Source organism: Centroberyx affinis, unplaced genomic scaffold, assembly GCF_046629955.1.
Source record: "Centroberyx affinis isolate AG114_WGS23_722 - 3 ecotype Tasmania unplaced genomic scaffold, CSIRO-AGI_Caff_v1 ptg004433l_1, whole genome shotgun sequence".
NCBI classification, from domain to species: Eukaryota; Metazoa; Chordata; class Actinopteri; order Beryciformes; family Berycidae; genus Centroberyx; species Centroberyx affinis.
In genome coordinates, this window is record NW_027282107.1 from 45,639 (window position 1) to 69,255 (window position 23,617).

At 43.5% G+C, this 23,617-nt stretch overlaps 1 protein-coding gene across 2 annotated transcripts; it reads left to right on the forward strand.

Moving 5' to 3' along the window:
* The first annotated feature begins 7,778 nt into the window (after window positions 1-7,778).
* Window positions 7,779-20,391, forward strand: fgfr1b (fibroblast growth factor receptor 1b). 2 transcript variants are annotated; one of them, XM_071543999.1, is made up of 17 exons: window positions 7,779-8,164; window positions 11,573-11,724; window positions 13,616-13,717; window positions 13,898-14,070; window positions 14,330-14,453; window positions 14,574-14,764; window positions 16,196-16,340; window positions 16,434-16,624; window positions 16,737-16,882; window positions 17,130-17,251; window positions 17,411-17,521; window positions 17,607-17,797; window positions 18,590-18,712; window positions 18,803-18,873; window positions 18,985-19,122; window positions 19,955-20,060; window positions 20,155-20,391. In XM_071543999.1, exons 2-17 carry the CDS (start codon window positions 11,619-11,621, stop codon window positions 20,251-20,253), a joined length of 2,139 nt encoding a protein of 712 aa, XP_071400100.1. In that variant the 5' UTR covers window positions 7,779-8,164; window positions 11,573-11,618; the 3' UTR covers window positions 20,254-20,391. The 2 variants fall into 2 exon arrangements, with proteins under 2 accessions (XP_071400100.1, XP_071400101.1); XM_071544000.1 differs by having other exon boundaries at window positions 13,619-13,717.
* Window positions 20,392-23,617: the final 3,226 nt, after the last annotated feature.

Sequence of the window (23,617 nt, forward strand, 5' to 3'; positions counted from 1 at the left end):
AGCAAACTGTGAGAGATGAAAAGAATAGTGGAACTGCAGGAGGAAGATGATGTGTGAATAACAACTGGAACGACACTTTTATTATGCACATTCGCTTCGCCTGAGCTCTCTGTGTGGGTGTTTTCACATCTTTATTCTTTATGTGGGTGTGTGTGTGCTGTGCTGTGTGTGTGTGTGTGTGTGTGTGTGTGTGTGTGTGTGTGTGTGTGTGAGGGATGTGGCTTCTGCGCTGAATGAGGAACATTCTCTTCTGGCCAAATAAAGCTGCCCATGTAAACTCCACATTCCGTAGCTTGCGGTGTGTCTGTCTCAAACTCTCTCTTTCTTTCTTTCACGGAGGGACAGGCCTGCGTGTGTGTGTGTGTGTGTGTGTGTGTGTGTGTGAGAGAGACTTTACTTGTTTCTGCTTACTGTAGGAAACCTGCATGATCTCTTCCCCACCTGTATTAAATATATATGAGACTATAAGAAACCTGAATCCTAAATAATTAGTATTAGTGAGTTTAAAGCAGTTATTGGCACTATATGGAAGATTGTTTTGATTGTCACTAATGAACACTGTTGTTATTGTTAAGAGATGTCTTATAATTGCATATTAGCTCCTACTATGAAATATGGTAATTCTTGTCCTGCCTGCATAAATATGTCCATGTAAACTCCTGTCCTGCCTGTGTCCCCCATGGAAAAGAGATAACTGATGTCAAACGGACTTCCCAAGTTAAATAAAGACTGAAAACAAATCATAAACAGCTGTATCATGAGTGAGCACCGGTCACCACTGGGGAGAGGAATACTCCTAACAGCTGTGCAGAGGAAAATAGCCGAATTCCTGCTTCCCCAGCAGACCTGAACGTGAGGCAGGAGAAGTGTTCAGAAGTGTCAGCGGGGGTAAGAAGCATTTTGGGACGGAGGCGTTTAGGTGGAGTATTCAGGAGGGGGATAGCTGCCCCGCCCCGCCACCGCCAAAGCCTCCGACCAGCGCCACAACAATCTGCTTGTGGCCGCGACCTCTTTGACCCCAAGCGGGATGAGCTCACCCGCGATTCAGCTCCCCAGAAAGAACACACACACACACACACACAACTGAATCGCAGGTGTATGTGCTAGGACCACACACAGAGGGAATGCGATGTTTTCCACTCCATTCCAGGCAATTCTATAAATACATACAGTTATCACACACACACACACACACGCTCACAGCATTACCATGCATTATCTTATTGCCCAACCCTGAACCGGGACTCTGTCATTAGCGTCAGGCTCAGCGGGGCTGCAAATCTCGCCGAAAATTACACGAGAAAAGAACAAGAAAGAGAGAGCGAGAGAGAGAGAGAGGAGGAGGAGAGAGTGTGTGGCCATCGGGTGAACCCATATCTGGTCGGACTATGGTTTAGGTTTGGGTCTGATTTGCATAAAGCTATTTGGGATGCGCTGGACCGGCCTGAGCTGGGCCTGGGAAAAGCAATGCTGAGCTGAAACTAGGAGGGGGGGGGGGGGCAACACATCACAGTATGTCCAAGAGTAAGAGAGAGAGAGAGAGAGAGATAAATGGAACGAGGGATTGAACAAGGTTGCAGGAGGAGCGTGATGAGAATAGCACCTGTGTTTGCCGCAGAGCGCCGTGGGACCTAAGCTAAGGAAAAAAGGTCTTGAGGCCGGGTTTGGTAACGAGGAATGCGCCTTTTTATTGGCCTGGTCGTTCTGGTCCGTCCAGAGTCTGGGGTTTGGCTCCGGCTCCAGGTTTGGGTGGGTCCAGACTGGTCTGGGTGTGTGGTTTAACAGGGTCAGTAGTTAGCGCTGGGCTGGGGCTGGGGCTGCTGTGGCTTTGGCTCACCGGCTCACAGAGCCATCTGGCGAATGCGCTTATAGGGAATGTCCATAGAACTGAATATAACTCTTCCTCTGCTGTGGTTCCACTGGACTGACTGAAGTGAGCTTGCTACAGCCCATTCATGCAAATATACAGTGTGTGTGTGTGAGACCTGGGTCAGATAGTATTTGCAAGTAATCCACAGATCAAAGATACATTTATTAAAATAACTTTATACTTTCCTGTGTCTCAACTTTCTGGCAGTGCACTGTCCTAAGTGGCAAACTCCACCCATCTGGTCATATGGCATGAAAGTGCATGTGTGTGCATGTGGGTGGTGGAAGGTGAGTGTCAGTGGATCTATGCTTATATGAATGGCGGACACGTGAACGTCGATGGTATGCTGTATACTGCTGAAGGCAATCAGCTCTGTTTATTGTCACTAGAGCCAATTCACAAGCAGTCATTACAGTCAGGCTGTGTGCAGTAATACATGTATCCATCAACCCAGGAACTGGTGTTTTGGTCCATGATTGAGCAAACAGCTAAGTTTGTCCTTGTGCAAAAGCTATTGGGAAATAGTAGTGGAGAGCTGGGACAGGAATATAGCAATGTATTCAGTTTTTTTTAGGCTGATATAAATATGTATGTTTTAAAGTGAGTAGTACAAACTGATGATTCAAGATATATAAGAGTATAGACTTTTTAAAGGGGAAAGCATAAATCAATGCTTTTATGAAAATATAATGAGTTGAGTTTTGTTATATTGGTAGATGTTTGCCTTATGATGATCACCAGCTGGAGATCATAGTTTACCTACCATACATCACTGATTGTATGAAATAGTATTACAGTATATAACATTGCGTGTTAGCTCTAATTCACTGACTGCAGTGATGTGGAGTGTTCATTGATGTGAATACACTGTTTAGAGCCTCCAGCCCATGCCATTACTGGGCTTCTTCCCTCCTCTGCCTTGCATCTCCGATTCTACTAACAGCCTCAATGTGGTGTCAGCAGCAACCAGCTCCAGATGTGCGGCTCTTGACCCTCCCTCCCTCATTCTTTGTTCTCAAATGCACGCACACACACACACACACACACACACATGCGTACTGAATGTTAGGTGTTATGTGTTTCGGGGCGCCAGAGTGCCTGCCTGCATTGCATTCTCCTTCTACACCCAGTCCCCACACACACAGATACACTCACATTCATCAATAAATGTACATAGTCTCAATCCTGGTAAATCACAAAATATCTACAGATAAAAAAAATGGATAAACATGGCTGAACTGAACTGTAGAACAGCACTAATTTATTTTATTTACAGGAAAGTTATATCCCTCAAGAGCAATTGTGGTCCTCTGGACCCAGAGTCCTGCTGGTTTTCATTCTAGCCAGCTAATCAGGGACTGGTCTACACCTGGGATACCAGGTGAATGCAATTAACTACCTAACAGGAGAGAAAAGCCAGCAGTACTCTGCGCCCTGAGGACCCAAGATTGCTCTTGCAGGATATAACTAATAACTTTCCTGTAAATAAGCCTTTATTCACATCAAACATAGCTAACATAAAGCCAGAGTAAGAGGACAGAAACGATAAACAAACACAGACCCTTCAAGTAGGAAATGAGCATATGCATGCTAACACACACACACACACACACACACACACACATGCAGTCACATTCACTCCAGACAGAGGGAAAAATAAACAGCCTTGAGACTAAAAGGCCTAATGCACCCTGTAAATAAGGGAATGTGATAAACCTCTACTAATACATGTTGGAAAGCCATGCTACACTGAGCACAACAGCAAGTAACAGTCCATGCCATGGCTCACAGCTCATCCATCACACTGTAATCATCCTCATTATGCTTTATAAAAGAGACACTCGCCAGAGTAAGTTATTGTGGGAGCTACACGACTTGTCCAGCCTGGAAACGAAAGTATATTTTGCCTTATCCTGGTGTATATTTACAGACAAAATGCCTTGCAGATGAAGCTCCTGCAGAAGGCCATTATTTATTACTGCTGCATCTTACATGTCAAGGACTCTCAACCGTGCAATAATAATTTTAGACTGTTTTATTACTGTTCTAGTTTTCTGGACGCACCTTTTAAATACCTTCTAAAAACCTAAATACACCTTTTACAATAAACTCTTCTTTTCACTAGCATATTATGTATCTATTTATTCTACTTTTATATGCCACTTTTTGTTCTATATTCGTCTTTGCTAAGCTGCCTCATTGGTACTGGATTGCTGCTAAACGAAATCCCGTTGTATGCACAATGACAAAGGAATTCAATTAAATTCAAAGTCGATAAGTCAAAGGAGAAGAATGCTCTCCGCCTGCAGACCCAGGCTGCTGCGGAGGAAACAATTCAACAAGTCAATCTCCAGATGCAGAAAGTCCAGATGAGGCTCCTGCGGCAGGCCATCCATCTCAATGTGGAGAAGAAGACCTCCTGCAACAAGACCTGAAAGAAATATTCCAGAGCTCCAGATAATAACCAAATCTCTCATAGTCTTCCATTGTATTTGTAACTCAGCCACTGAAAACATTCAACTTTCTAAATATTCATTATGGCACACTGATCCACCTGTATAATATTTAAAAATGAAAGCTTTAATAGTTTGAGTTTTATACTGTATCTAGCAGAATAGTGACTAGTGACTAAAAAATATGATATAAATATGAAAAAATTATAAAACAGCTTGCCAAAGCTCAGTATATCTTATCCATCATGTTGGTGGCCTTCATGGCACCTGGATGGGCCAGGGGTCATTTTCAGATAGTCAGCATTACTTTGTATTTTTCCGCCATGCTACTTCTATCATGATTATCACCATTGTTGTCCGTCTCTACACAGGCTTCACGTGTCAATGCCAATTCAAACTTGGCATAATTTTGTTTAACACTTTGTCCTAAGTATGTTTGCCCTTGTCTTTTGTTTATTGTCCCTGGCCTCCCATCATCATGTCATCAAAACAGCGTTATGTCTCCAGTTTGAGGTCAAGAGCCCCTCGCTGTGACTACTCCCACCTCTCTTTTCTGTTCCTTTTCCAAGGGCAATGTCACAAATGTACAGATAACTAACCGCATAAACAATTAGCATGGGCATGGAAACCGGGAAGGTGTTGTTGATCCTTGTGCCCTTGTCACAGATGTTGAATTTAGGACTCCAAAAAGTAAATTAAAAACAATAATAATGTGCAACAACATGCATTTTGTTGATCAGTTGTAGGCCCTCTATAAGTTTGTCATCGTAATAAACATCAACAAGTTCAACTAAATGGACTATTCCAACTGAAGTAGCAGTGGTAGTAGCAGTGGTAGTAGCAGTAGTAGTAGTAGCATGTAGTAGTAATAGAAGTAAAGGTGGAAGTAAAATTAGAAGTAGCAGTAGAAGTACTAGTAATGGTAGTAGTAGTAGTAGTGGTGGCAAACCATATTGGACTTCCAGCAAATCTTAATTGCAATTAAGAAAGATGAGAACAATAAGAAGTTACCAGTTACCGCAATTTTATAAAAATAAATTATTTCTTAAATGAACATACAGGTTGTTAATTGATGGGCACTGAGAGGACATTACAGTGGTTGTTCATTAGGTCCAGATTTTAAATTGCTTTATATTTACTGTAGATCTATAAATGTAAAGTGTAAATATCCTGAGTGGAAGCAGAAGCTATTTCTAACCTGTTAGGTAGCTTTTGCTTTTTTTCCCCTGTCTCTAGGTTTCTGTTTGTAGAAGATTAATTCACTGCTCAGGAAGCGAAACATCCTTCCAGCACTCTAAGACTCAGAAATACACACACACACACACACACACATACACACACACACACACACACACATACACACACACACACACACACACACACACACACACAGACGTACGTTTGCATGGATTTGAAGGGATGTGAGGCCCAACGAGGGTATCATTGTATCGCTGATGCTGAGAAGAAGCTCTCTGAAGCTGAGAAAGCATTTTGATTTTTCAAACAAATCCCTGCATTATTGCAACAACACGATAAAGTGATTTACTCATGCTCACACTGGAAGCAAGATTTTATTTACAAGTTAACACGAGAATTAGAGAATGTAGAAGAATGACTGTTTTGATCATAGTTTCTCTGTTATCTCTCTACCTACAATACAGATAGTCATGGTATTCTGGACAAAATCATATCTGACAATAAAAATATTTTCAGATTTGGATCTGAGAGACAAAATCTCATCAAATGGGGGTCCGTGGTCCTAATGTGGACTAAATTAGGGTCCTTGATATGAAAAGGGTTGAGAATCACTGGTCTAAACCACACAAGCCCTTGAAGTGTGCATCTCCAAGCACAAAACAGCTATTCATACTGGAAATATGGACTGTGCTATGTCCACATATTATGCAGTATGTAGTAAATCATGGATCTCCATCCTTTCTAAGATTTGTTGGCATTGGGAGAATCATGCCACCCAGTAGGGGGAGTGATGCTCTCAGAAAGCCATCACAGAGAGAGAGAGATGCTTTGGATATTTTCATTGAATGGACTAAAAGAGTTTACATTTACTTTTTTTATGATTCCGTTCTTTATTCTTTTCTCTGATTAACAGGCTATGGCCCTGAATAAACTGCCTCTGTGCTCTGAATGACTGTTGTATTGTTATACTGGATTGTGATTGGCTCTACACTGATCTAGCTGTGGTTTTACCTCACTTGATGTTGCATTTCCAAGGCTTTCTTGCCAAAATGTGTTAATGTTTCATAGTTTGTGCCTCAATAGATAAGTGAAATGTGAGTGGATGTGTTACCTCACTCTTTTTAACTAGTCGTATTCTTCATCTATTGTCATTGCTGTGCGTTTGGCAGTCCTCAGTATTGGTTTCTTGTAATGTTGGTAGAAATCTAGGAATTTAAACATATTCTATTGTTGCATTGATTGCAAATTAAGTGTGTCAGCTGAATAAAATGAATATATAAACAACGAAGGGACTAATCCGGAGGATAAAATGAGAGAGATTCAGTGAAAAATCAGCTATGCAGAGGTGTCTGTGCGGCAGAGCGGGTCACAATGCGCTCTCTGTGCGCTCTGCTCTGCTGTGCACTCACAGACACCCAGAGAGAGACACTCAAACGCATTGTTCTGCCCCTGACACTCTCAAACACACATATCCCCATGAATTCACAATGGAATCCATCTGTGGGACATTCAGTCTGCATGCGTGCGTGTGTGTGTGTGTGTGTGAGAGAGAGATAGAGAGAGAGAGAGAGAGAGAGAGAGAGTGTGTGTGTGTGTGTGTGTGTTGGGTGGTGATGTAACCAGGGCTGGTCTTGTCTAAGTAAACAGCTGATTATGATCACAGGAAAGCGATACAGAGAAATTCAGGAACTCTGTATGCACCCCCCCCCCCCCACACACACACACACACACTCTCTCTCTCGCTCTCTCTCTCTCTCTCTCTCTCTCTAACACTAAACGTTATAACACTTTAATACACATGCAGTACTGTTAAACATCCACAACACACACATGCAAACCAGCCTACTTCACACACTCACACACGGCTTAACGGTTTAAAAATGCCAATGCGGTGTAACCTATGGAGTTAATTGCCTAATCCTCAGTCCACGACCTGACTGATCCAATGAAAACAAATGAAAGTAAGAGGCTAGAGCATTATCACTGCAGGAATTTAAAAGGAGAGGAAATCCCTTTCCTGCTCCTGCAAGGAGGGAGAGGACAACTTTTTCTTTCAGCCCGTCTAACACACATACACACACACACACACACACACACGCGCACGCACGCACGCGCGCGCTAAAGATTTCCTGGGGGAGGTCCGTGCATATCGGCCGGATTGCGCCACTCGGAAAATGGAGTCAATGAATTAACGGCATTGGGGGCATTAATCGAGTGGGGGGACTAGGAGGCTTTACGTGGGGGGGGGTTACTACTTAATAGGAGGGAAACTCCCACTGTAGGCGTTCCTCTGTACGACTATATTGAGACAATACCGTCAATGAACTGCACTTTTCCCACGTTTTCTCTCGAGGGGGGCAGAGACGCTCGTTTTGGAGTACACCGCCGAGATTTTTTTCTGCTAGCAAAGATGTCTTCGAGCCGCCGAAACGCGTGTGTATGTGTGATATAACAACATGAAGACATAACCTGTCCGCTTTGGAAGCTGGTCTGAGGAGACTCGTTCCACATTTGCGTCCACTGGCTTTTATTTCCCCGGGACAGCGCGCGACACACGACTTGAGCTGTTTACAAGTAGTGGGTTAAAGGTTTCATTTGTCCGCTTCGACTTCACGTCTTTGCATAACTGAAAGAAGTGAAACAGGTAAGGTTGCAGTAAAGTTTCTCTCCTGCAAAATGATAATGTGTTGTATGTAAACTTCGTTCCCTTTCAGGGCTTTTCTCTTGCACCGTGGACTTTCTTGCAGTTCGTTGCACGGGACACTATTGTAGGCTGTTTTGCCGTTCTATCCTCTGGTGGGTTTTTTTTTTTTTTTTTACACGTATTGTTTAGGGAGACTGAAAATGATACAATTAGGGATAGTGGTTTAAATTAACGGTTACGATTCCTGGAGATCACGCGCAAATCTCTGCTCTCTAATCTAAAACAGCCTCTGAATGACTTGGTGTAAACCCCTCTTCTTCTTCATGTGAATCATTTGAACCCATAGTTAGTAGACTATGAATTATCCTACAGCTCATCCACCAGCCAGTGACCGAGCATTTACTCATACAGTCAACTTTGTGATCTCTGATTTTTGCTTTCTTTCCGAGCTAAATATGTTAATTCGACAGTTATTCCCATATACTGCAAAACAGCTGCACCTTGACTCTCAGAATAGGCCATAGCCCTCATGTTTGACTAGTGGCTCCAGCATACCGTGCCCACTCTCCTGCCCTGTCATTTCCCAGCAGCAGTGTGGATAATGAGACTTTTACAGGGCAGGGTTACTGTCACAGTGATTCGATAGTAATCCGTCTCGCAAGGCCCAACCTTTAAATCATCCCTATTAGTGGTGTCATGGTGTGGGGTTGAAATATGTTGAGCGTGCATGTCGGTCTTACTCACTTTATTTCCCCAGAGCCTTCCCATATCTAACTCTGGCTCAGAGTCTTACAGTGTATTTGTCCCAAATGGCTCCAAACAAAAAGCCATAATCTAAACCTACTGTAAATTAGGGATGGGATGATATGCTTATGATACGATTCGATACGGATATGGGGTTCATGATTCGATACAACCACGATATGATGTAATAATTTCAATGACAACAAAGCCTGACTGTGCAGAATTATGTTTATTTCTGAGCCACATATCTTTCGAGCAATGCCATTGGCTTGCTAGAATGTAAACAACAATTTAGAAATGTCATTACAAAGTGACAATAATATAATTTGGATGGAGAGCTTGTGAAATTATGATGGGCAAGCCGTCTCATTTGTGATTACTACAGCAGAATAAAATTAAGCTAATATTGCGATTCATATTTCTGCCCCACGATACATATTGTCACATATTTGTATTGCGATATATTGCATTTTGATATATCGTCCCATCCCTACTACTACATCTTTATTTATTCTCATTTAGAGATCACTTTCACTTATACCAATACGTTCTCATTTGAGATGCTCAGTCAGACTCTGGCCAGTTAAAGTCCATTTCAATTTGAAAAAGCAGAGCCCTTTCTTTTCTCTACCCCCACTCACCCCCCTCGACTCTCCTCTTCTTCTAAAGGCTTATCCTCCATGTCTCCTAAGTTTGATCCACCCTCCAGGAGTTATATGGTGCCTCCAGAGTATTAGCATGGTCTCTCTCTCCCTCTTTGGCACTCACCTTTTTTCCAGCTCAGATGGATGGATGTTATGGTAGCGTGGGCCTGTGCTGGTTCTGTCACTATGACAGCTATACTAGCAGAGCTGCCAGCCTGCTGCAGAATCTGGTGTGTAGGTGAGGGGTTCAGGATGGGATGTTAAGCAGAGAGGGTGAGGGGGTTGAGAGAGAGAGAGAGAGAGAGAGAGAGATGGGTTATGAAGAGCCAGAGGAATGGATAGAGTGCATTAGAGAGGATGGGAGGGATGAGTTTGGGGAAAAAGGGAAATCATTTTGTTCGAACTAACGAGACACTCCATTCTTTATACTCAGCTCCCTTGGGTGAGTGTGTGTGTGCGTGTGTGTGTGTATACCCAGCAAGCATTTGACGGATAGTGAGGTCAGGAGGTGGCCAAGTCCAACCCCTTAGATTACATTGCATGGCATGGTAAAAAAATCATATTAAAATGTCTTTGGAAACTGTTTATATCAGAAAGAGGACCCGATTTCACAAAACAAGGCATAGCTATGTACAACTACACCTTCCATTTTGGCACTATATTTACACATTGGTGCAGGACGTTGCATCAACATCTATTCAAAATGTTTGCTGGGTGTGTTTGTGTTTGTGTGTGTGGGAGGGAGGGAGGGAGGGAGGGAGGCCTCAGTACCTCTAGTTTCTGGGAAAACCACCATATTTCCCTAAGTTATGTCTGAAAGAGTTGCATAGTGTTTGAGCTAGTGTGTCGAGCAAGAACAAGAGAAACATACAGTCTTAAGTTTGGGGATACCAGAATAAGAGAAGTCTCTGTGAGGGGATGTCAGCTGTAGCATCCTGAGACTCGGAGCCATAAAACCCATAAATCCACACACAGACTCATTAATTTAAGAGACTCTAAAACGTTAGTGCAGAGCTGAGTTACTGCTGGCGTCAGTGCGTGTGTGTGTGTGTAATGTATTAATTATGTCTTCATAAACCTGGCACGCTCTACTGTTATGCACATCATACTTACGGTCGCATGCACGTGCACAGACACACACACACACACACTCACGCTTGCATATCCAGCATATAGCTGAAGGACAGTGTGCGTAGTGAGATGGCTCCAGTGTGGCTGGCTGTTAGTAGCTGGAGGGTCTGCAGCACTTGTCCTCTGTAATGTCCCGGCTCTCAGAGCGCCAAGAAGTACAAGCCGAGGGCTCGGCGATGCCAGCCAACTAGTGTTCATCTTGTTTATGAGGCCCATAAGAGGATGACGTTACAGAGTGTCTTAAAGCATTTACTGTCCTTTGCTGCCCTTCTCTAGCTGAAATCTGAAACTCTTTGCCTCCATCGCCACCGCAACAAAATAATGTGTTTGCAGCGGAAAGCCTTTTCACACCGGCATGCCGATAAACACGGAGCAAATGGTGTTCTATGCTATGGTTTGGTGGGAGTGGGTCTATCTCTATCCGCCTTTGTGTGAAACCAATTTTGCTTCACCGCAGCGATGCTATGTTTGACACTTGACAGATATTTAGTCGTCGCAGATGAGCTAATGGGGGGGGGGGGGGGGGGGCAAGACTCTGAGTGCCAAAAGCTTATGGGCCCGTATCACCGTCTCTTTCCCTCCGGAAGAAACAGCTGCAGAAGTGTGAGCAGTCTGGGAGGGTGAGAAAACAATGTAGGGTAGCATGGTGTGTGGAGCGAGGCTGGGGGGGGGGGGGGGGGGGGGGGGGGGGGGGGGGTGAGAAGGGCAGGATTGAGCTGGTCTGATGGGGGGTGGGGGGGCTGGTAGGGGTCATTCCCATTTCCTACTTGTTAAAAGAGACACCTTAGAATGTGTCACAAGCTGCTTCTCTTATTTTGAGTCTTATTGTGCTGTCCTTAGTACCTCCTCCAATTTCACCCCCCCCCCTCTCCCTCTCTTTCTGTTGCAGTGTGTTCCCAGTGTGGAAGTTACAGTGGTCTTTCTCTACAGTCACAATGTTTTCATCCCGCTGCTTGCTGCTGCTGCTCTGGTTCCTGCTGGTTCTACTGGTCCAGTTACCTCCGACCCAGTCCAGACCAGCCACAGAGGACACGGACACAGGTGAGGTATTCTGCAGAAACATGTCACTCTCGTGGCAATTGTTTTGAAGGAGGATTTCATGTGTGTGTGTGTGTGTGTGCCTTTTGCCTGTCCTGTATATCATTCTGCCTCTGTGGACTGACAGAGTTCAAAGTCATACTAGGCTTGTTGTGAGTGGTGTGGATACGTGTATGGGTTTTCCTCCTTTCTTTTGTTTGCGAGGCCCTTTCATGTCTGGGTTCGGCTGTGGTCATGGCATTTTAGGCCCATGAAACCACTTTGCTTTGAGGCACAGCACTGGACTAGTGAGCAACTTGTTTTAAGTTGTAGGACGCTATGTTATATAAAAGGTTATAAAACTTTCCAATGAGCAAATTTCTGTAATGGGAAACTGACTTTTTTAAGGTTTGGCTGTTTTTGGCTTTGAAGCATCTGAAACTGGTTAAAGGGATTTTTCATGGTGAAACCAAGGCTTGGCGCTCAGTGTGCTGGTTATGGTCTGTATATCCTGTCCAGACACTCAGGGCACAGAAACAGACAGACACAGTCCTGGAGCCGGGTGTTAAGGCCGGTCAGACTCGTTGTGGGTAATCAACTCAGCAGAAACACAAGCAGCTCTTTTACAGAAAGCCTTCACTTTCCTATTTCCTCCTTTGAGTGTGAGTGTGTGTGTGTGTGTGTGTGTTTGGGTGTGTGCATGTGCATGTATATACCCCCGAGTGTGTGTGTGTGTGTGTGTGTGTGTGTTTGCTTTTTCGCTCCAACCATCTGGATTCCAGCTGAGCGCAAGTGTATGTGATACTGTTGTTTTTGAGCCCATAAATTCTTGTTTTTCTCTCCGTCAAGAACACATCAAATTTAACTTCTCTGCTGCAGTCTTTTTTTCCATAAACAAAGCCTGCTTTCAATTTCCCACCTCGCTCAGTTCTATTCTTCCAAATGAAGGTTTAGCTCTTTGAATTCAAACCACTTCCCTCCCTCCACTCTCCAGTTTTTTGGGACTGGGTATAATCCCCCCAGCCCCTCTATAGTTAAACATAAAATATTCCTTTAGTTCTTGTTTTTTGGTGATTTTCATACATCATTCAAATATTTTATTTATGTGTATAGGTGTAACCATGTATGTGTATGCGTATGTATATGTGTATATATTTATATGTATATATGTACATATGTATATGTATGTATATGCGTGTATGTGTGTGTGTATTTGCATGGATATGCCTATATATATATATTTTAGTATGTTTTGGAGGAAATCTATAGAGATGATGTATGTTTTGTACCAAAAACCCCAATAAAAAAAAATGCATCCCAAAAACCTAACCCAGTCTAACCAGTTACACTACCTATAAACTGTTTGATGTGTTTACCAGTGGTTGCATATTTACCATAATCTATATTCTTCATACCACAATACAGGGTTTTACAGTTTTTCTTACATGTTTCTATTGGGTTGTTTTTGCATTGCGCCTCTCTTCTACCCACCCTCACCCTGTCTTTGTTCCAAAATAGCTTAAAGTTAGCAGGATATAGCTGGAGGGATTGCTGTGTTGTTGGGAGTGTTAAGCAGGCTGTTAATGGCCAGGGCAGATAGGGAGGAGGTCTCTGAAGTTTCGGAAGTGGTCGGGTGTAGCACTGTGCTGCTGTGGCAACAACTTCTGTCTGCTGGGTTGTTGAGTATAGGAGAGCTGAAAGCCTCATTCACAGTGACCTCTCTCAATGAGCTGGGGTGAGAGGTCAGAGGTTAATCTGTAAGCTGTTTTCATTGTCTCTCGGAAGGAGCATCCCGGACTCCCAGTGAGAAGCCTTGTGTTGTGCCTTTCCTGTTTGCACACACACACAAAAAAAAGCACACGAAAACACAGTTGTTCTTGACCACTTTTGAACATCTAACTTCTCTTTTTTTCAGCAGATACGGTTAAATCGTCTGAAGATGAAGATGATGATGAGTCATCCTCAGAGGAAAACAAACTCTCAAATGAATTGTCAACCAGCAACGAAAAGCTCCAACGTAAGCTCCAAATTTATGTATGACCTCTACTTTCTACTTTCTCTCTGACTTTCTCTCTGTTCCTCTGCTTGAGTTTACAATGCTTTTGTAATGAAAACTTGAACGACCGTAAACACAAATGATTGTAATTATATATTTCTCTTTGTCTGTCTCTTTGGATTTCTCCTTTCCCCTCCTCAGCCTTGGCCCCTCAGTGGGTAATGCCAGAGAAAATGGAAAAGCAGCTCCATGCCGTTCCCGCTAGTAAGACGGTTAAGTTCCGATGCCAAGCAACCGGGAACCCCATCCCCTCCCTGCGCTGGTACAAGAATGGGCGAGAGTTCAGGAAAGACCAACGGATCGGAGGATTCAAGGTGCGTTTCTGTTTGAGAAAATAATCAAGAGAAAACAACAGAGTTCATATAACAGAAAAGACTTTCACATTTCCTGTGTCTTTAATAACAGCCATGTATAATTTTGCAGCATACCATGATCCTTAAGAGGAGATAAAAAAGGAAACTTTAGTGGTCCTAGCATTGAACCTTGTGGAACACTGGAACACGCAACTTTGCAATTTTAACAACCAGTTTCTCTCTCTCTCTCTCTCTCTCTCCCACTCGCTCAACTTTTCAGATCAGAGACCACATGTGGACTCTAATAATGGAGTCGGTGGTTCCATCTGATGAAGGTAACTACACTTGTGTGGTGGAGAACGAATATGGCAGTCTCAAACACACCTACCTGCTGGATGTAGTCGGTAAGTGTGCTTATCAGTGCATTTTAAAAGGGTCTGTGTACATTATATTCATATACATGTTGCAACTTAGCTCTTTTAAACTTTGTTATTTTATTTTATTTTATTTTATTTTTATTCTAGAGCGTTCCCCACACAGACCAATCCTCCAGGCAGGTCTCCCAGCCAATCGAACTGCTGTTGTTGGTAGTAATGTGGAGTTTGTGTGCCGAGTATTCAGTGACCCGCAACCGCACATCCAGTGGCTCAAACATATCACTGTCAATGGCACCAGAGTGGGACCAGACGGTCTTCCTTATGTCCGTGTTCTGAAGGTATGTACATGTATTATTTGGAAACACCTGTGTTAATAGCTTGTATTTGTACCAAACAGTATTGTTTTTAAAAACGTAGTACCTGTGTGCATGAAAGCTTTTCAGCCTTCATTTTTTCTTAAATCGAATATCTTTCTAAATCTTTCTGATTTTCATAGCAATTACTATGTCATTACAAAATTAATTTGTGTATATCGTAATGGTAATATGCATCATGTGAATGAAGATTTCTGACCAAAATAGATGGGTAATGTCACATTGTTTATTTTACCAACAATTCAATTCCTTCAAGTTTTGGATCACTGCAACCAATGCCACTAATTTGTGAGAATGGGCCTAATCTTATCAACCAAATGTTTGATACAGCACTTCAGAATGGACTAGGTTTCTCAATACTGGATGTCAAATTTGTTCTTGTTTTTTTTTGGGTAATGTCTTTTTACTTCAGGCTGTCAAATCCTATGCCCATGTCCTCCAAGCAAATTTAATTAGATTTAATTCAAGCGAGACTGTATACTCCTTTGGACTACGATTAGACTCTGACCATTATAATATTATTATAGATTAGATTAGATAGATTTACCCTAATTAGCCATTAGGCAGAATGTATTATTTATTATGGTTAGGAAATTATGGACTTAATCCATGCTTGCATTAGCATATAGTTATATGCTTATCATTGAATGGTTGTCCACTCCTGATCTAATGAATCAAACAAATGCTTGGGGAATCATATAGAACGTGGAAGTCAAACACAGCTGGAAAGGTCCCGCTGTGCCTTTCAACACCAAGCTTCTGCTAGGGTGGATGTCAGGAAGCTGTCACATTGACAAGGTAGCTAGGTTAGCTCTAGGTTAGACCGCACTAAAAAATATTGAGAAAGCTATGGCTATGCAAAACTATGTTAATGTCCTGGTGTAGACTAAAAATGTTAGTACTTCATAACTTTGTATGGAGTAAGCTAGCGCAAAGTGAGAAGTATTTGTTACAACCATCACTGGCTGTGGTCGAGTCAGCCTCTTTTGATATTGCATGGCATTGGTTGCATTTCACTTTGACAGAGTGTGTTTTTTTAAAGTAAAACCACATCTATGGTGTGTTGTGGAATCGTGATGGAAGACACACTTAGGCAGTGTGGCTTGTTGTGTCTGGCATGTCGCCAAGGGCCTTGCATGTATTATGTACCTCACATTGTTGCTTTGCCAATCACAAGAAAAGCTGAATCCAATGAATATAACAAGGGAACATGGGATTTTTCCAATTATTTATTTAGTTTAAGTTGTATTCCTAAAGTTGGTCGCAAAAGTGTGAACATTTTGTGGTGCTCAGTAGTGTAGATGTGATACGATTGGTACCTAGTTATCTATACTCAAGGCATGTCCTTGCTGAGTTTAATGAACACCTCCACTCTTACATTTGTCTTTGTCTCAGACTGCAGGTTTGAACACAACAGACAAGGAAATGGAGGTTTTGACCCTGAAGAACGTAACTGTGGATGATGCAGGAGTGTACACCTGCCTGGCAGGAAACTCTATTGGAGTCTCCCACCATTCCGCGTGGCTCACTGTAGTTCAAGGTATGCTAAGATATGCAGAAAAAGTCAAAAAATTAACAAAAAACGTTAATATAATGCTTTATACGACTAAAAAGTATCTCGCACCCCTCTCAGATCTGCCCCCGTCCCCGATGCCTTCTCAGACCTACTTGGAGATCTTCATCTATTGCTTTGGCTTTTTCATCGTCGTCATCCTCATTGCCATAGCAATCATCTGCCGGCTCTGCTGCGCCCCAAAGAAGAGTGACTTCAACAGCCAGTTGGCTGTCCAAAAACTAGCCAAGAGTATCCCCCTCAGGAGACAGGTAACATGTCTCTATCTGTCTCTGTCCCTGTCTCCCCCTCCCACTGACTTAGCATTGATGCTGCAAAGACCCACACAACGTACAAACATGCTCTTCTTCTCTGCCTGTGTAGGTGTCCGTTGAGTCCTCATCCTCCCTCCAGTCGGGGATGTGTTTGATGCGTCAGTCCCGTCTCTCCAGCGCAGCCACCACCATCCTGGCAGGGGTGTCAGAGTATGAGCTTCCCCATGATCCTCTCTGGGAGCTGTCGCGTGACAGGTACTACAGCCCATAACCATTTATAACAGTGGGTTTCAGTCATGGTCCATGGTCAGCTGCTGCGGTGTTTGATTGGAATGAAAACCTGCAGACTCTGCATGGACCACGGCTGTAAACCACTGATCTACAGTATACTGGTACCACTGCGGTCAAGGAAAAGTTCTGTATCGGCAATCTCACGTGTGTAATGCTTTGAAATCAAAACATAGTGAATACTGCCTAACGTGTTCCGGTATGTTTTCCTCAGGCTGACCTTGGGGAAGCCTCTTGGAGAGGGCTGTTTTGGTCAGGTGGTGCTGGCTGAGGCTGTAGGGATTGACAAAAATAAGCCCACACGCCTCAGCAAGGTGGCTGTCAAGATGCTCAAAGGTGAGAGGCACATACCATAATAATCTCAATGACGTAACACTAGTCTCTCACCTACTATAAATACACCTGTAGATAGGTGTTTGTATGAATCTGTAGCTAAGAGAGAAATCATTTTATTGTTTGAACATGAACCTAATGTCAAATATTCCCATTGTGCAGCGGATGCCACAGAGAAGGACCTGTCCGACCTGATTTCTGAAATGGAAATGATGAAGATGATCGGCAAACACAAGAACATCATCAACCTGCTGGGAGCCTGCACACAAGACGGTAAGTGTGTGGATCGTGTGTTACGCGTAGGAGCGGCGATTTGTGTCCTACGCTGAAGCTAAGTGTGTTTCCCTCTCTGTCCCAGGCCCTCTGTATGTGGTCGTGGAATATGCCTCACAGGGCAATCTGAGGGAGTACCTCCGCGCTCGTCGGCCGGTCGGTCTGGAGTACTGGAGCGGCCCGAGGCAGGCTTCCTTGGGTAATCTGGAGATCAGGGAGCTGGTTTCTGCTGCGTACCAGGTGGCTAGAGGAATGGCCTATCTGGCTTCAAAGAAGGTCAGTGGGCTTTTACATGTAGGCGTTTAAAGGAATACACAAAGCTTTTGGGAGACTGTCCCGTTGGTCAACTTAGCTGTTAAGTGATAAGAACACAGACACCAAAATCATCCATGTGTCCCTGATAGAGTGTTGGCTCTGGTGCTTCATGCTAACACTTTAGCATAAACTATGTTGAGTGATAGTAGGTTATTAGCATTACTTCAAAAGTGAAACAAATTTGAATACTAAAAAGTAAATGATACACAATTTTAAATGATATGTGGACAAGTTTTGTGGTGGAGATAAAATGTATACAAAATATGATCTAAAAATCCTGCTGTTTTGAAGTAGCAGGGAATATTGTCTGTGTTTCCATGGGAGGTGAAGGTGGAGGGTGATGGGAGACTACAGCTGAAAAATATAAATAGATCTAAAAATAAACCTGGTTACATCAGCCATATTGAATTAATGATATTTCAATTTTAAAATGTATGAATCTACAGGCCATATAATAAAAAAACAAACATGTTATTACTAAAAGGTCAGTCTTCTTACTTTAGATAATGCTAGTGACCTACTATCTCTCAACATAGTTTATGCTAACGTGTTAGCATGGAGCACCAAAGCTAATGATCTACCGGGGACACGTGGATGACTTTGGTGTCTATGTTCTTATCACTTAATGGGTTCACCAACAGGCCAATCTCCCAAAAGCACAGTGTATTCCTTTACGATCTCTAACTAATTTCTAATCACTCTGCTAATTACTCATATATGGCTGCTATGAACCCCCTCCTGTCTGTGTTGCAGTGTATTCACAGAGACCTGGCAGCCAGGAACGTGCTGGTCACAGAAGACAATGTAATGAAGATAGCCGATTTTGGCCTGGCCAGAGACATCCACCACATCGACTACTACAAGAAGACCACTAATGTAAGCAGGATAGATAGATACAGTATATCAGTTTCGGGGTGAAGTGATGAGATGTTTGGGATGGTGGTTGACAGTTGAATGTTCTTCCAGGGTCGTTTGCCAGTGAAGTGGATGGCACCGGAGGCTTTATTTGACCGCATCTACACACACCAAAGTGATGTGTGAGTCTTACTCGCCAAGCTCATAATTAACATTTTTTTGTCATTTAGATGCATGTGTGTCTTTGTTAGAAAGTTACGTGTTTTTCTAATACTTGTTCGTGTGTGTCGCAGGTGGTCGTTCGGGGTGCTGTTGTGGGAAATCTTCACCCTAGGGGGCTCTCCTTACCCCGGCGTTCCTGTGGAGGAGCTCTTCAAGCTGCTAAAGGAGGGACACCGCATGGAAAGACCCTCCGCATGCACTCAAGAGCTGTGAGTACACACACACACAGACACACACACACACACACACACAGACACACACACACACACACACACTAGGGTTGGGTGATAGTGTACATCTTTCTGTCATTGAAATGTAGCTTTTAAATGAATACGGAGCAGTCGTTTTAACATTTTAGATTATATACAAGTTCTTGCAGTCAAGAATAAAAAATTGAACAGTTAATTTTCCAGGTCCACAATTTCCTAAGAAAGCAACTGTTAATTTCTTAGGAAGTCTCCTGGAAAGAACCATGAAATTATGTAGCAGTTATATAGAAAATGTAAGCAGTCTGGTGGCAATTTCTAAAAGAAAATCCTGGAAAGAACTGCAAAACTATAAACTATTTATTAGAAAAATAATAGGCAGAGGTCAATTTGGTAAACCAAGTCATTATTCATTCATAATTATATAATATAGTTATTTGTTGAATTCCTTCCTCTACTTTCTGATTTTCTATATAACTACTACATAATTTCATGGTTTTCTCTTGGAAACAACAGAAGAAATTGGAGGTACTTTCTTTCTGTAATTTCCCTATAATTAGTACATAATTTCATGGTTCTTTCCAGGGAACTTCCTAAGAAATTAGCAGTTCCTTTCTAGGAAATTATTAGGAAATTGCGGACCCGGAAAGTAAAGCGTTACTGGCATCTGGCACTTTAAATAACCAAAGGTCAAGTATTTTAAATCAACAAAATATCGACATGGGAATTTCAACTGACCCTTGACACGCACACACACACACACACACACACACACAGGGCCTTATCTGTTTACATAACCCCTCTCCATCTATAACACTGTGCTGTGTTTTGCCAGGTACCTGATGATGAGAGACTGCTGGCACGCTGTCCCATCTCGCCGACCCACGTTCCAACAGCTGGTAGAAGATTTAGACCGCACTCTTTCCCTCATGGCGAACCAGGTAATGTGTTGTTTTTGAGGAACATTCATCAGCATTTCAGTAAAATATGCGCGAACATCGACGCTAAACCTCCCGATTCTCTCTCTCTCTCCAGGAGTACCTAGACCTGTCCGTCCCTCTGGTCCAGTACTCCCCGCTGGGCTCGGACACCTACAGCTCCTCTGCCTCGGCCCATTCCTGCAGCTCCACGTAAGGGTTTCCCGGGACCTCCCTTTCCTGGACCACCTTTTCCCCAGTTTCCTCTGCTGCGCGGGGCGGCGGCGGCGGTCCCAGACGAGGCCGAGCAGAGGACGGACGGACGAGTGGAGAAACCGAAGCCGTAGCCTTACAGCGGTCTTAAAGGCCGGGCAGCAGTGATGTGAAGACCAGCTGTCCCGGGCCGGACTGTCCGTCTCCCAGCAAGGCCTCAGGGAGCAGCTTGCACACTTCTACCCAGACCATCTCTATTATAAAGGGTGTAAAGACTGAGCTTATTGAATGATAGAACATATAGTTTGGTGACTATATTGTACTGCCCATTGCGTTTGTGCTCTGGTAATTTCCATTAATAATGTTCTGATTCTGAATATTGTAAATTATGTTTTTTTGTAATGTTGCCAAAGATAATGCCAGTGTTTTCCAGTGTTCCAGTACAACAGCATTGCACTTAACCACCAGTTGAATACAGCCTACAATTACAGAGGATGCTTTTAGTTGAATGTGTATGAGTACAGATTAACAGTATTAAAAATCAGTTTTAATTTTTACCTTGGGTCCAGATGTTTTGTGCTGAAAACATGAGGTTTGAAAAATAAGACATTCAGACTGAGGGACAGTGGAAGTGTGTGTGTGTGTGTGTGTGTGTGTGTGTGTGTGTGTGTGTGTGTGTGTGTGTAGAGGGGCCTTGGAGGAGGAGGTAAAGGACAAGTCCCGCTGCATCCAACAGGAAACATCCACTCCGCAGAGCAGCCTTTCAATATGTGTGTGTTGGACAGAGGGAGATTGATGGTGGGAAGAGAAGCTTGGCCGGTGCCTTGGCTCCATCTATCACAGAGATCTGGACCCCACACAAGAGAGCGGCTTCCTGACACACACACACACACACACACTCCCCCCCCCCCCCCAGTTGACAGCCTCTTGGCTTGTGATCCACAGAGCCTGAAGCAACATTTCCTTTCCAATGGAGAGGTAACAGAGGAAATGTTTTGTTACATATGACAGCGGACTCCTGTGTCCGTGCATCATCTGTTTCTGTCTGTGACATTTTATTCCCGGTTTTAGCCTCTGGCTGACAGTACAAATACTTCACCGCTTTGCAATGCTTTTTGTTTGAAGCGCATACAAGACTGAATCAGGGGAATCGTTGCACTTCAATGGCCTCTGGCTTCCACTCTTCTCCCCCTCTCTTTTCCTCTCATCCCGTCCAATCGCTCCTCTGAGATCGCCGGCTTCCCTGAAAATCTGAATTATTTCCAGAGAAGGGCCTTTTTTTTTTTTTTTTTTTACTTTCATTCAGAATGATGTTTCCAACAGCTCTCTCCCTGACGATTTCTGACGCAAATCCAATCCGGGTACGTTCGGTCAACAATGCTGAGCGGTGTGTGTTTTCTTAGGGCCTGCTATTTAACGGCTCTTAATTCCTGGAAATGAGGGGCTGTTAACGGAGCCATCTGCCCCATTGTGACACCTTAACACACACTCGCATATACCTGGTTTCAGTGGGAGAGCTATCAAGTCTCCCTGCTGGGCCGCTGGAAGTAAACAACCCTCTACAGTGTGTCGGTGTGGCTCGTCGTCATAGGGGGAGGCTCATTCTCTCTCCCTGGCCCTATGGGAGTTAATGGGCCATTATACTGAGGTGAGGAGCCATTATGGGCCAGCCGTCCCCCCCCCCCCCCCCCGCCCGGGACAGATGGCCGACGGAGACATCGGAGGTACTAGGATCCGCCACGGTGTCCCTAACGACACCTCCCCTACCAAGCCAAAAAGCCTGAGCAAACACCAGGGGCTATTACAGATATTTACATCTCATAAAAGCGCAATGGGTCTATTTTAGGGGGCGTCTCTCGTCATCTGTGTCAATATCTATTAGTGCTGGGTGTGTGTGTGTGTGTCGCCCTTGCCTTTCTCTCTAGTGGTGTTTGCTCTCTTGTACTGTGTGTTAAAATGTTCACTGTATTACATCTTTGTTTAACCTCCCAAAATAGCATTTTCTTTCTTCTTTGGTCATTCTTTGGACATTTGGTACAGATTTTTTTCTCTGGGAATCTTACAGCACACTGCAAACTAAGCCGCTCATGACATGCCATGGTCATCGGCAGCAACGCCATCGTGCGATCTGATTGGGTATGAAAGAGAGTCCAGCTCATAGCACAGTCTCTCAGTGGATGGGAAACTGCTGTTGTACTGTCCTCAACTTCTCCTATTCAAGAGGAGAAGTTCAGGAGAAAGTAGTCAAATTGGAAATGTCCTTAGTGCAGATGTTTTTCTTATGATTTGTGCAGTGCTCTTAAAACTATGAACTAGTTGAACTAGAGAGGAAAGACCGGAGAGGCAAATGAAGTCTTTGAGAAAGCGCAGAACACTGAGGGATTTCCATGTACAAGCACGCCCCCTAGTGGCTCGTTCTATGAACCGCATAAATGAAGTATATCATGAGCCAATGCAGTGACGGAGTTATTCGTCTATACCGGCGGTTCTCAACGGTGGGGTCCGGGGACCACCAGGGGTCCTTGAGGGGGGTTCCAGGGGGTCCCCAGCAAACTGATGAATTGTTAAACTTCAGCGTTATTTCATTTGTAAGAAGTGAACACAGTTAGAGAATGTAGAAGAATGACTGTTTTGATCATAGTTTCACTGTTATCTCTCTACCTTCAATACAGATAGTGATGGGATTCTGGACAAAATCATATCTGACAATAAAAATAGATATTAGATTTGGGTCTGAGAGACAAAATCTCATCAAATTGGGTTTTCTGGCCCTAATGTGTACTGAATTTGGGGTCCTCGATATGAAAAAAAGTTGAGAATCGTATTAATTTGGTCGATTTTATTGGTGAATCTATGTCAAAGTAAACTCTCTTCCTCGAGCGTTTTCTCATTATCTTTAATAGTGACTAGTGAGTAAATTTGGGTGCAGTGAGAAATCACAAACAAAAATCACATCAGCCAAAACCATCCGTATAACATCATTTTATTTCTAACACGGAACAACTTCCGCAGCAGAGTGCCAGACTTCTGCCTCGGCCACCGTCATCCTTACGCGCTCTTCCCACAATGCCACGGTAAACTCTCTCGTTCAACACTGTATACAACCTCACCCAATCGTGCCATCCCATTAAGCAACACGTGATCTGAACACCAGCCCCATTCAGGAGACCCGGAGCGCTCCACGACCAGCATGGCAGCACTCTCTGAACTCCCAACTCTTCATCATCGTGCGCTAGACTTCATAAATTAACATTGCATAAGAAAATAAATATCAATAATAATCACCGTAATAGGCCTCTTTTAAATTGATCTGTAACATAGGTTCTCAACATAGGAACTCGTAACATAAACCGTTGGACGGATAAGGT

Excerpts from the sequence above, each read along its gene's own strand:
- fgfr1b (XM_071543999.1), top strand. The coding sequence starts at position 11,619 with ATGTTTTCATCCCGCTGCTTGCTGCTGCTGCTCTGGTTCCTGCTGGTT. Across the intron at positions 13,718-13,897 it reads CAGCAACGAAAAGCTCCAAC|CCTTGGCCCCTCAGTGGGTA; the intron begins GTAAGCTCCAAA and ends TCCCCTCCTCAG. Across the intron at positions 18,874-18,984 it reads TACACACACCAAAGTGATGT|GTGGTCGTTCGGGGTGCTGT; the intron begins GTGAGTCTTACT and ends TGTGTGTCGCAG.